Raw genomic sequence first — 14,302 nt, 5'->3', positions numbered from 1 at the left:
TGTAAACTGGCCTAGTGTAATAACCCTATAACACCTTGGTACTGTTGTAATCTGTCCTAGTGTAGTAACTGGATATTACCTTGGTACTAGTGTAATAACCCTTTATAACCTTGGTACCAGTGTAACCTGGCCTAGTGTAATTACTGTATATCACATTGGTACCAGTGTAACCTTGCCTGGAGTAGTAACTTTACGTTGATAGCAGTCTCACTATACGTTTATAAAACATGCATAACAGTAGCACTATATACATTATATACATATCGTATGTATAATTGTAACTATCAGTAAATCGTATGTATAGTTGTAATTATCAGTAAATCGTTTCTCTAAACGTAGCTATCAATACATCGTATGTATAATTGAGACTCCGTAAATCATATGTATATTTATAACCATTAGTAAATCGTATGTATAATTGTATTTGTTTTATTGAGAGAAACTGGTAGACATCCTTTTTGATTCCACAGTGGTAAACATAATCTTGAATACTTTCTCACATTCAAAACGAAGATGAATAAGGCGCGAGATTGATGATTTCAAATCTAGATTGTGTGACGAGATAAAGATTGAACAAATTTCTTCGGTCATACGTTGGATACGATCTCTGAGCTGCACAAGCCTTCCATCTTTTGACTCCTCTAAGAACACAGTAGTGTATTCACAAACGGGAGTTAGCTCCAGGAACAGGCTGACCATACTCGAAAGAAATGGACGGATTTGATCCGTTGCAGTGATGTGGTTGTCTTCATATTTTTCTAGTTCTGTACCGGATGACCTCAGTGTTCTGCACATGTATTGAACAGCAGATGACATCGACTTTACCCTAGAAGGGTTAAGCATAGTACGAATTTCAACAGCACGTTTATACCAGGTGGGTTTTTCATAATCGGGACCATGCTTTGAAGTGATAATCCTTATACGTTTTAATTTGTACATGTCACCGAATTTCCATTTTCTCCATGGGAAACAAATCTTCCTGCGGTGAAGTGTTCCTTCTTTGAGACACGCCCAACAAAATATTGCGCCGCAAATGCACGAGATGAACATACAGCCACCGGTCTTTTCCATAAAGACTTTGCAAACAGGGCAATGTTTTCCTTGGATATCGTACGGGATTTTTTCTTCAATGTTTAGCGCTTTGTCTATATGACCATTGTCTTTTAACTTCTCTAAATACTTGTCGTAGTCCTTACATGATAGTGGCCAGTGGACGGATTGTAAACAATCGAAACAAAAACAAGTTCCACACTCGCACGCCACATTTGTGTTCTGTCCGGTTTTGATATACTTGATAACGCGTCCGCATGCTTCATTTGGGCACCACTTGGAGTTTGGATCTTTTTCGACGTGAGAGCTTATTTGTCGCCTAAACATTCCTTCTAATGTCTGAAGATTGGAAACAGTGAACAAAATATCGTAACCTACCGGACATCGACAGCTATATTGCGGACACGTAACCTTCCCTGACCTTCCACTACTTGCAGTGGTTACATGATCATTCCAACAACGATCACAAAACCAATGTCCACATGTTTGTAGAGCGGTCGCCGAACATTCTAGGAGTGATTCCATACAAATGGAACACGTATCCGGTGGGATCAATCTCAAAGTCATCATTTTCCTCTATTTCATACCGTTTCGTACTGTTTTCTTTCAGTATGTCTTTGATGGCGAAATTTTCTGGAGTAAAGACGGTGGCCTCTTTGGTGCAAAGTTTTAGAATATTGTTGTAGTTGTTGACTGGCGTAGTGTGGGGTTTCAGTGAATTCCTAGGTATGAAGCTATCAAAGGGGAGGGATTCTATATAGGATACTGCGCCCTGAACAATTTCCTCAATTCCAACCACACTGTTTTCAGGAAGAGAGTCCATTCTGAGACACTTTTGTGTTGTTTTCATGTTTATGGAGACTTTAAAAAGGTCAATGTCCATGCTGTCCATACTGCCGATCATATCGTAGGCAAATATCAGGACTGTTGATAGATCAATTCGCCTCAAATCCCTGTTGAGAAAAGCTTTGGATTTCAAGACGGTACTGGTAACTCTGTCTGTGATGTCAATGAGGAACTTCCGTGGGAGACAACGACATTCGATATAGTCCCCGCCAAAGATCCTCCTCAGATGTCCAGTTAGTACATCTGTTTTTAGAACAGAAAACGTAACGTGATTATTCTCTCTGTCGGTGTTGTATAGTGAGTGTTGATCGTATGACGCTGTAAGGCTGTCCTTACAAGGATTAGATATGTCTATGGAAAGTAATTTTTGCATTTCGCAAGAATGAACCAGAATGTCTCCGAAGGAAACACCTCTTGGACGTTTGTAAGTGTCCTCATTAGGATCTATATCCTCATCTTCGTCCTCGGAAAAGTCTAGGTATTCATCCATTGTCAAACCTTTGGACATCGTCTTTCGGTGTCGGTTTGTTTTGCTGTGATAAGGATTTGATTTTTTATGTGAAATGTCGTTTGAGCCACATTTCCCTGTGTATTTAGTATTGTGGTCGAGAGAGCTTGTTATTGGACACAAAGTCACAATATCAATCTTTAATGCCTCACTATCGGCCCTACATGTATCTAAATGCATGCAGGTTCTCTGGGGTACAAGCTTTTTAAGAAAACCATTATTTGAATAAAATGATTTGTGGCAATCGACAAATTCATGGATTTCGTCTTTGTTTTTGATAATTTCTTGTTTTAGAATTTGTGGGACCAGCCATCGTCCTTTCTTGTTGAGGGAGTAAGCGACGTCTTCTGTATCAATGCCAAGGTCTTCTAGGAGATCAATAACAGGTTTGTCCTTGGACTGGTGAACCGAGTAAGACTGTCGTCTGTATATGTCGCTGTCCCTGAAAAAATCCCAAACAATAACTTTATTGTTATACAAATACATTGTATCAATTTTTAATTTGTTTATTGTTTTGGTAGTTTTCATATATCAGTAGAGGTACGTGAATTCATTAGTTTGTTAATAAAATGCCCTGTTTGTATGGAATAGAATGTTTTCAGAAGATCCTAGATATCGATCGTCACAATAGACGAGCTAGGTATCTTAGTGGGGAATCACCTGCTTTTGTTTTATGTATCAATTTTTATTTGATACACTTGTTTAAACCCGACATATCTTACTTTGAGTTGCTTCCCCTACATTACAAAGTATGTATCTATATAACTAGACTAATACGGAATATTGTCACATTTGAAATAGAACCGGGAGCAACGATTCCTTGTCTTATGATCAGCATTGTTAGTATTCAGAGGAACACACCACCATACGTATTTACCAATGCATTGCTTTTAGGCAAAAAGCAATTAATGAAATACTGTATACCTGGTAATTTTCGCCCCCGTTTAATTTTCGCCATTTTCGCCCGTTGAAGATAGGGCGAATTTAAGATGAAGGCGAACATTTCAAGCTGAATTGAAGGATAATAAACCACAGTGAAAATTAATTGGCCAAGTGTAGTCGGAACACAAACACCCTCTTACTTTTCAACTGTAAAATCACGTGCTAGGCTTAGCATTTTCAATTAAAAAACAATACTATCTAAATATAAGCTATTTTTAAAATTCATTCATTTTGTTTTAATTATATAGTCCGGGTCATGATAAAATTGAAATACAGAGTGGCATCAAATTCCTGTCATGGACACGACTAATTTTATGTGTTCACCGTCGCTTAATTGTAGCTTCCATTCATGTAGATGTGAACAAAAGAAAACACTGGTCAGTCATTAGTCATGGCGCACTAAACTTACAATTGATCGTGTTTGCTTAAAATCACCCATGCATACTCATGACTACTTTAATCAATAGGGACTATAAAAAAATCTAAGCACAGGTAAACATTCTTTATTTGACACCTAATTACATTTCACATCTCATGCTGGTAAGACAATTGGGTAACTGGATAAGTCCCGAGTGTTCCGAGTGCAACTGGATAGAGGATTACGAGCGGAATTTTTCGATTTTACGAACGAGGAAAAGGATATTTCTTGAAAACCATTTAGGGCGAATTTAAAACGGGACGAATATGTTTTGTGTTGATCAAGGGCGCAAATAACCTGGGGCAAAAATTACCAGGTATACAGTATGCCTATCTTATTTGTTTTATGGACAATATGATGTACTCATGTTTTCATGAATAGAATGAATAGAACTTGTCGGTATCGTCACAGTCATGTTAGAAATATCCATACAAAAAGTCTTCTTCCACTATAAAGTATGTCACATAGTCATGTTAGAAATATCTATACAAAAAGTCTTTTCTACTATAAAGTATGTCACATAGTCATGCTAGAAATATCTATACAAAAAGTCTTTTTCTACTATAAAGTATGTCAAATAGTCATGTTGGAAATATCCATACAAAAAAATCTGCTTCTACTATAAAGTATGTCACATAGTCCTGTTAAAATATCCATACAAAAAGTCTTCTTCTACTATAAAGTATGTCACATAGTCAGGTTAGAAATATCCATACAAAAAGTCTTCTACTCTAAAGTATGTCACATAGTCATGTTAGAAATATCCATACAAAAAGTCTTCTACTATAAAGTATGTCACATAGTCCTGTTAGAAATATCCATACAAAAAGTCTTCTTCTACTATAAAGTATGTCACATAGTCAGGTTAGAAATATCCATACAAAAAGTCTTTTTCTACTGTAAAGTATGTCACATAGTCCTGTTAGAAATATCCATACAAAAAGTCTTTTTCTACTATAAAGTATGTCACATAGTCCTGTTAGAAATATCCATACAAAAAGTCTTCTACTATAAAGTATGTCACATAGTCATGTTAGAAATATCCATACAAAAAGTCTTCTACTATAAAGTATGTCACATAGTCCTGTTAGAAATATCCATACAAAAAGTCTTCTTCTACTATAAAGTATGTCACATAGTCAGGTTAGAAATATCCATACAAAAAGTCTTCTACTACTGTGAAGTATACCTCGTTTATCAGTTTTCACGAATATATTAATTTCGCTTTTTTGAAGTTTTAACTGTTGGTTTTTTAATTGATTGATAACAATAAATGCTGCATCTTTAAGACTTAGTTTTAAAGTCTACAGAGATTTGTGATTGAAAAGGAAACTGCATCAATAAGCATATATGGGATGTATTTACCCAAAAAGCAATACAATGTATCGCAAATCAATTTTGTTTAAATCGTATAATCATTAAAATGTTTATTTATAATAGAACGTCCAGAGCGGGTTGCTAATCATTATTACTTCCTGTTCTGAGAGGCAGTGATTTAGATAATGAAGAAAACATCGATCGAACCTAATAAACATTCATGTGAGTAAAGAGAACCATGCTTATCCAACAGCTTCACTGACAGCTTAGAAATAAACTTGAAATGTCTCTCTCCAACATTAATTATTCGTGTACTGTAACACAATAGACAAATGTGTTAATCATTGTTCGGAACTTACCCTGAATTAGAAGCTCTGAGAGTGTTTCCGGAGCGGACACGACCTTTGTAAGTCTTGTAAACCATGTTTAGACACTCAAACTTCACCTGTGAGCTTTACCAGCAGGGAGACCAATGTTGTGTTACAGTGACACAAGCCGGTTTATAAACTCTATCCAGTGTTTACATGCGGTGGTGAAATACCTGTGTTCAGCGATCTCATTGGTTATTCACGCTGTAATGGTCTATATTTAGAATAACGGGTTTGGGAACATAATCAATCTCAATGTATGTCGCATCGATCAATAGATTACCGTGCAACCTTCATTACTTAAATGAACACCGATAATTTAAAAATGGGGAAGGTATATGGATACAACGATTATTTCTCAGTCTCAGTCTATTGATTTTGAACACTTCTATCATTATTAATATAATAGTAATATTAAATATACTACATGTAGTATAGTTTTGATTCAATATGTGTTTATATTCACCTTGGTACCAGTGTAAACTGGCCTAGTGTAGTAACTCTATATCACCTACAGTTGGGAGCAAACTAAACTTGGTACCAAGTGCACTTCGTAGTGCACACGTAGTGAACAACGTAGTACACTAGACTAAACATCGTAGTGCACTTGAGTTCACTACGATGTTAACTCCAGTGCACTACAATGTTAACTCCAGTGCACTACAATGTTAACCCAAGTGCACTATGATGTGCACTTCAGTTCTTGGGTAAATGTTGTTATGAGCTATATGATTTGATGTGTTGTATATTATGTGTGCAAGTCAAGTTTTGAAGGTATAGCTACCCATGTTCGTGTATGTAGCACAATTAAACCCTCTGACTCAGTACTAATTTAGACTTGCTGACAGAGAGATTTCTTATTTAGACTTAAATATAATATATTCTGTCAAAATGTCAGTCTTAACGTATAAAGGCCAGAGAAATTAAATCCATGCCAGATGCAGGAAATGTGTATTTTTAATACTATGCTAAAACAATATGAAATATTTAAGTTCCATCTTCAGACACTCTAGTGGTTTGATTATATATGTATTATGTTTGTAAATGATGTGTTATTAAAACCTGACTACAGGTACATTCATCTTGTCAATTATTAACTTACATATTATGAGAGGATACCTATAGTTAGATAAGGTATCGGTATAATCCCTGCTAAAAATGGACCCCCATTGGAGTTAATTGGGGAAACCGCCCTGATCAGGTGTGACCCACACCACATAGGGTAATTAATATGTAACAGGTATGAATGGCAGTGGTCTAGGGGCCCCAAGGGCACTGGACTGGTATCAGTCTCTTGCAGTTAAGATTTTATTAGGATTTAGTGGCACTATATAATTTATTGTGTGTAAAAGTATGTAGCTTTCCCTCAACTTATGTTAATTATTTGTTTTATATTGAATAAGCAAACAAATTTACATATTTTCCTGAAAGCTTCACATACAATGTTATAATTATAGTTATATTCATGATATATAAATGATTAATTGATTAGGGAGTATACCTATAATTACGTATACATATTAAGTAATCTCCATTGAAAGCCATTAATTACTTGTTTGATATTAGATGAACAAACCAATTTAATTTATTTTCCTGAAAGCTTCACATACAATGTTTAATTATAGGTATATAAGATAAATTATTAATTAATTAAGGAGTACCGTATTAAATATATATAAGTAATCTCCATTGAAAGCCATGTTTGTTATAAAATGAGAAATCATTTTAGATTTCATCCGTATACTAATTAGCAAAACTGCATTTTGATTGTCATTTAAATAATGAAACTGAAAATTCAGTGAAAACAAAAGCAATTTTGTTTACTGCAGATACAAAATATGAAACAATTGACCAAGCACTGTTTACTATTGTATACTGTTCACAGAACTGTATTAAGTTGAGTCGCGTTACATAATTATGAAAACAGTTCAAACTGAGATACAAGTTAATCTCCCTGTGGCTTCTCGGTTGTACCTTGTTGTGCCCATCTCCCCCACCAAAAAAGAAAGTCAAAGTGAATAATCCAACTTTAAATGTAAGTATTAATAAATTTGCATTCTTATTGACCAATATAAAAAATATACGACACCCAGCGTTTACCAGGTAAGACATTCTGAACTACGATACAGGTAAAGTACTTTCTTGGTCAAGTGAGACGGTGACCGGTGAGACTACAGGTGTGAGAGTAGAACAATAGGGGATAATTACAGGTAAGGTCTATAACCAACAGATCAATTTTCACACCTTGGTCTTGTATGGTCATACCTGAGTGACCACCAGGTAAATTCCATGTAAAAGTGGTCAGTCAAGTGCAACATTTTGTAATCAATCATTTCAGCAAAATAATAATAATAAGTAATTAACCTCCATAGACATTTGAAAACAGTTTCATTTGTTTATAATCTTATGAATATAATAATGTAATAAGTAATGAAAAAAGTAATCAAATTATAAACATATTTGTTTTACCTATTATTTTTAAGATCTAGTCGATGCAGACATTTGGTCTTGCATGACTGACACTTGTCAAAACGGCAGGTAAACTCGCAAGTTTTTGTTTGGATTTTAAAAACCTTTATAATATTATTTCGAAAGTCTTATTATAAAATTATATAAACTTGCAAACCAGTATTTTTATTTCTCAATAATAATCAATAATTTTAACGGGGAAACTAATGTATACACTTATTAGGTACATACGATAAAAATTAGATTGGGGACTGATTATATATATATTCATGAGTGTTTAGGGGAGGGGTAGCCATGCATGACTAGTACAGTACCTGTGTAGTCGAGTCGGGTAATAGATGTGTTTATACGTAGCTAGTTAGGGGGATTTATTACATCAGAATAGCGGTAATATGATTGTTTGATATAACTACCAGCTTTAGAAGCGTTGTATGCAGTTGGTACGACGGCGTTCGCTGTTACAGGATAGATATAGCGCCTCTGTTATTCCGTTAGGTCGTATTTTCGCTCTCAGGCAGCCATGTTCGAACGTGTGTCGGGATGTAAACATAGTGCAGATTTCTCATTGGCTGAGCTCAACACCAGTAGCCAATCAAAATGGACCGCGGCTTATATAAGCCGGTGTTCCCGTATAGACGAGGCAGACAGGGCTGGACAGCTCGTCAACAGTAACCTACGTCCAGGTAAGGATGGGTTAGCTGCCACTTTAGTATAGGGCCGGATGGCTCGAGAGACCCAGTATAGGTGTATGGATAGAGTTAGCACGTGCCGGCACGGGTTTATGGCTTGGTAGCCAACTTACAGTACCAAAGATATTTACAGCAGAACAGCTGATTGAGGGGTGTTTACATGTTATAAACAATAGGTCTATAGTTACCATAGTATTGAGGGAGCACAGGACTGAGTACAGTTCATATATTTCCCCTGTGTAGAAATGTAATAGACCGTTTAACACTAGAGACAGCAGTCTCACTGTGGCAAGGTGGTAGTTTTATGAGCTTATGGGAGAAATATATGAATATTGTCAGTGTTAGGTTAAAATATAATTGCTAAGTTGAATATAATGAAGATAGGGGAGTAATAGCTAGATAAATTTCTAGAGTAGAATTATGTATAGCTCTGGATGCAGCTATTCGGGGAAGTTATTATATAGGAACTATTTAGGTAGAATTTACTGGTTTACTATCACATTATGTCTATAATTACAAGTTAAACTTAAGGACACTAGTCTCTGTGATAAAGTTTTTGATACTACTGCTGTCCATATTTTACAATGGCAACAACCTTTACAATTGTTATGTTTTCAGATGATGATTTGTTATGTTATTAAATACTGGAACTGTTATTTCTGACTCAAGTTTTCATTTCTCTTATCTCCCGCCTGATATAAAAGAACATTGTGGACGAGGGATATTGAGGAATGGGTGTCTGACATATGAAATCACAAAATTAAACACAACGCGAAGTACAAAATCATACCCGCTATATCCGGGATTGACACCTATTCGCCAGAAATCCCTTTTCTACTACACCTGTACAGGTAAACCCTTAATTAAGCTTAATGCCCTTTGGCTATGCCCAGAACAGCTGGACTCCTTGTGCCAGATTCCTGGGCTCTGTTTTCACACCTTTCAACAAAATAACAATCATAATCCCATTTTGTGTGATTTACCTGGTCTGGAAAGACTATATACCTGACGGTATACAAACTACATGTATAACATTTATGTTGCATGTACTATATATGTTTCAATGAAGGCAGAATCAATATTGCTTGATGTTGCAATGATTGATTTAATTTTAATGTCAAAACTGGTATTTTCCATGCTTCCTTAATTATAATTAATCTTAATTTAGTGTAAATGCATGGATGTAATGGGTGGAATTAATGGGTGGAATTAATGTAATATGATACCTGTATTTTGTCAGTTTTTGTGTATATTCTATTTACCAATACGTGACATGTATTATACGTATAAACATGTAATAAAAATATCTGAAATAAAAGTAAAATGTACACACCATCATGAACACACACAATATACATGGACTAGTCCCTGTATATATATTTTTGAAAATTTGTTTTAATGAAACATTTTTATGTTCAAGATATTATGCATTGTATATCAAATACTTTGTATGTATTGACTCTAGTGCACTACGATGTGAACTCAAGCGCACTACGATGTTCACTCCAGTGCACTACAGTGTTAACTCTAGTGCACTACGATGTGAACTCAAGTGCACTACGATGTTAACTGGAGTTAACTTTTGTAGTGCACTGAAGTGCACTAGACTACCAAGTTTAGTTTGCTCCCAACTGTAGGTACCAGTGTAACCTGGCCTAGTGTAGTAACTCTATATCACATTAGTACCAGTGTAACCTGGCCTAAAGTATCAACTCTATATCACTTTGGTACCAGTGTAACCTGGTCTAGTGTATCAACTCTATATCACCTTGGTACCAGTGTAACCTGGCCTAGTGTAGTAACTCTATATCACCTTGGTACCAGTGTAACCTGGCCTAGTGTAGTAACTCTATATCAACGTGGTACCAGTGTAACCTGGCCTAGTGTAGTAACTCTATATCACCTTGGTACCAGTGTAACCTGGCCTAGTGTAGTAACTCTATATCACCTTGGTACCAGTGTAACCTGGCCTAGTGTAGTAACTCAATATCACCTTGGTACCAGTGTAACCTGGCCTAGTGCAGTAACTCTATATCACCTTGGTACCAGTGTAACCTGGCCTAGTGTAGTAACTCTATATCACCTTGGTACCAGTGTAACCTGGCCTAGTGTAGTAACTCTATATCACCTTGGTACCAGTGTAACCTGGCCTTGTGTAGTAACTCTATATCACCTTGGTACCAATGTAACCTGGCCTAGTGTAGTAACTCTATACCACCTTGGTACCAATGTAACCTGGCCTAGCGTAGTAATTCGCCTCAAATCCCTGTTGAGAAAAGCTGTGGATGTCAAGACTGTACTGGTAACTCTGTCTGTGATGTCAATGAGGAACTTCCGTGGGAGACAGCGACATTCGATATAGTCCCCGCCAAAGATCCTCCTCAGATGCCCAGTTAGTACATCTGTTTTTAGAACAGAAAACGTAACGTGATTATTCTCTCTGTCAGTGTTGTATAGTGAGTGTTGATCGTATGACGCTGTAAGGCTGTCCTTACAAGGATTAGATATGTCTATGGAAAGTAATGTTTGCATTTCGCTAGAATGAACCAGAATGTCTCCGAAGTGTCCTCATTAGGATCTATATCCTCATCTTCGTCCTCGGAAAAGTCTAGGTATTCATCCATTGTCAAACCTTTGGACATCGTCTTTCGGTGTCGGTTTGTTTTGCTGTGATAAGGATTTGATTTTTTATTTGAAATGTCGTTTGAGCCACATTTCCCTGTGTATTTAGTATTGTGGTCGAGAGAGCTTGTTATTGGACACAAAGTCACAATATCAATCGTTAATGCCTCACTATTAGCCCTACATGTATCTAAATGCATGCAGGTTCTCTGGGGTAAAAGCTTTTTAAGAAAACCATTACTTGAATAAAATGATTTATGGCAATGGACCAAGTCATGTATTTCGTCATTGCTATTGATAATTTCCTGTTTGAGAATTTGTGGGACCAGCCATCGTCCTTTCTTGTTGATGGAGTAATCGACATCGTCTGTATCAATGCCAAGGTCTTCTAAGAGAGTAATGACAGGTTTGTCCTTGGACTGGTGAACCGGGTAAGGCTGTCGTCTGTATATGTCGCTGTCCCTGTTAATGGAAGGAAAATTTATAAAAATGTTAATTTAAACACCGTTAATTTTCATTAGAGTTTATTATTATCATTATCACTATCAGTAGTAAAATGTGATCACAAAGTGAAGTTGATAATTACCGTTCAACAAACATCAAACATTGCAATATACGATTAAGGTTTCTAAGTAAGCATGCTTTTGTTCAGTGTATTCTTGTGTATCTTATTAAGAGATGAATATCTAAGCCTGAATTATTGGTCATTAAAGAAATAGTACTTGTTTAGTGGTACTGTTTTAGATAAGAGTTGCCTCCTCTACATTGTATTGTATGTGTGTATCACGCCGTTATGGTCGGTACAGTGTATTTATTCAAATTCACTGATTGCAGAAGTAAGTGATGGGAAACCATAAAATGAGACGACTCAATATCTCAAGATCTTGTTACCAAATCCAATTTGTTTCGAAGGGATATTCTGCAAAAATTGGAAATAAATCGGGCTATCCAGTACCAGAACACGTTAAAAATATATTGTCAGCTTGGACCACGTGGCCTCGTCACTTTTGTCAACACTCATGACCTTCCACAGGTTATGAATAATATATTACAGACATATCAAGTAAGTGTTTACAAAACGAGGATAGAGACATGGCCCTGTTCACTCTGAATCGCAAACCTCTTATGACGAAATAAGAGCCACTCGAACGTAAATATATGTAGTTAGATCAATAATCATATTGAATATTTGTATGGTACACTGAGACATACAGATCAGAACATAAGTAGAAGCCTTTGTGCATTTAAAAAAAAAAGTCCTTCAAAAGAGGTGGAGAGATAAAATTTGAGAATTTTGCACATCTCTTTAAAATTTTGGAAATCTTTGGAAAGAAAACAACTAAATCTACAAAAAAGAGTATATATTATCGTTATTCGTATTCAATGAACACATTGGTGCTGAAGTATATTCCTAATGGATACAGAGTCAGAGGCCAGCTATATATTGTAGTTTATTATAATAGAGTATGTAACTATGTTAAAGTACACTACAACGCCAATTAGGTGTTATTGACCAATGACGGGTTATCATTTTTACTTTCCAAATGATATATACCTGTACCATTGCATGGCTACACATGATTCTATAGTAAAGAAACTGTTTTAGGTCTTCACCATACAGCCCAGTAGGAAAACATCAAGCCAATTCACAGGTAAACAAGAAATATCTTTAAAAAAGATAAACGGCATAGTTTAAATGCTGGTGGTTATTAATGAACTAATGCGTTTCAGCACGGATAACAAAATTATATCATTTTGGTGATAATAAGACTGCATTTGAATCAGGAATATAATTTGATCAATGTGTCATTTGTAAAGATACATCCATTTATTCAGCTTGCATTCAATCTTAACTTTGTTTCGTTTTTAACTGCCTATCTGCATTTTACATTTACCCTATATTGACCAATAACATACTTCATCTTGACCAGTAACGCCACCTGTCGGGTCATATCTGGGCCAAAAAGAATATTATACGGCTATGTTGATTTGTAGTTCGATTCTGAGACAGTTTGTGTGTCTCAGACACTGCGATCACAGCCGGATCTGTGCGTTCAGTGGTGTGTAGTCACCCTATGTTGCAACCGAGTCCCGCCTTATACACACATATAAGATCGGGTATGCTGATAATACACGTAACCACGCCTATGGCTCTCATGTAAGCGTTATCGCTTAATAATATGTTATACACGAATAAAGTATTTCTTTTTACTAGAAATATATCTTGCCACTGGTGTATTCCATGTTAGAATATCAAACTCACACAAGAAAAAACAACCTTCATACCTAATGCACAAAGTAAATAGATTTTTTTTAAATTTTCGTGTAGTTGGACTGAATGGGTTGCCGACAGGGACGCAAGAATGGTGTTTATTGAATTCTTAGTATTAGAATATTGTGGTTTTTCCGGTAATGTATGAACATATACTCATGTACATTTCAAAAATGGTAATATCTTTTGTTAGGTATCCCTCTCTAGACACCAGTAGCTACAACCTCTTGTCTGACATATGCTGCTTGGTTATACCAAATGATGGATCATCTGTGTCGAGAGTGAGGCTATATCACATAAGTAATTATCTATGTCGAGAGTGAGGCTATATCACATAATTAATAATCTGTGTCGAGGGTGAGGCTATATCACATAATTAATAATCTGTGTCGAGGGTAAGGCTATATCACATAATTAATAATCTGTGTCGAGAGTGAGGCTATATCACATAATTAATAACTTGGGTCGAGGGTGAGGTTATATCACATAATTAATTATCTGTGTCGAGGGTGAGGTTATATCACATAATTAATAATCTGTGTCGAGAGTGAGGCTATATCACATAATTAATAATCTGTGTCGAGAGTGAGGTTATATCACATAATTAATTATCTGTGTCGAGAGTGAGGTTATATCACATAATTAATTATCTGTGTCGAGAGTGAGGCTATATCACATAATTAATAACTTGGGTCGAGGGTGAGGTTATATCACATAATTAATTATCTGTGTCGAGGGTGAGGTTATATCACATAATTAATAATCTGTGTCGAGAGTGAGGCTATATCACATAATTTAAAA

General features: G+C 35.9%; 1 protein-coding gene across 2 annotated transcripts in view; it reads right to left on the bottom strand.

Moving 5' to 3' along the window:
• Positions 1-413: 413 nt before the first annotated feature.
• Positions 414-14,302, bottom strand: part of LOC117331395 — an 18,492-nt gene continuing 4,603 nt past the window's right edge. Inside the window, exons 1-2 of one of the 2 annotated variants that reach the window (XM_033890098.1) lie at positions 5,441-5,730; positions 414-2,846 (exon numbers count right to left, since the gene is read on the bottom strand). In XM_033890098.1, coding sequence (XP_033745989.1) covers positions 1,514-2,846; positions 5,441-5,505 — 1,398 coding nt within the window. In that variant the 5' untranslated portion in view covers positions 5,506-5,730 and the 3' untranslated portion in view covers positions 414-1,513. Of the gene's footprint in view, positions 2,847-5,440; positions 5,731-14,302 lie in introns of those variants that run through there. The other variant, XM_033890099.1, reaches the window with a different exon arrangement.

This window comes from Pecten maximus, chromosome 7 (assembly GCF_902652985.1).
Source record: "Pecten maximus chromosome 7, xPecMax1.1, whole genome shotgun sequence".
NCBI lineage: Eukaryota > Metazoa > Mollusca > Bivalvia > Pectinida > Pectinidae > Pecten > Pecten maximus.
Note: the sequence above shows the minus strand (reverse complement) of the source record. Positions and strands in the feature narration are given on the sequence as shown.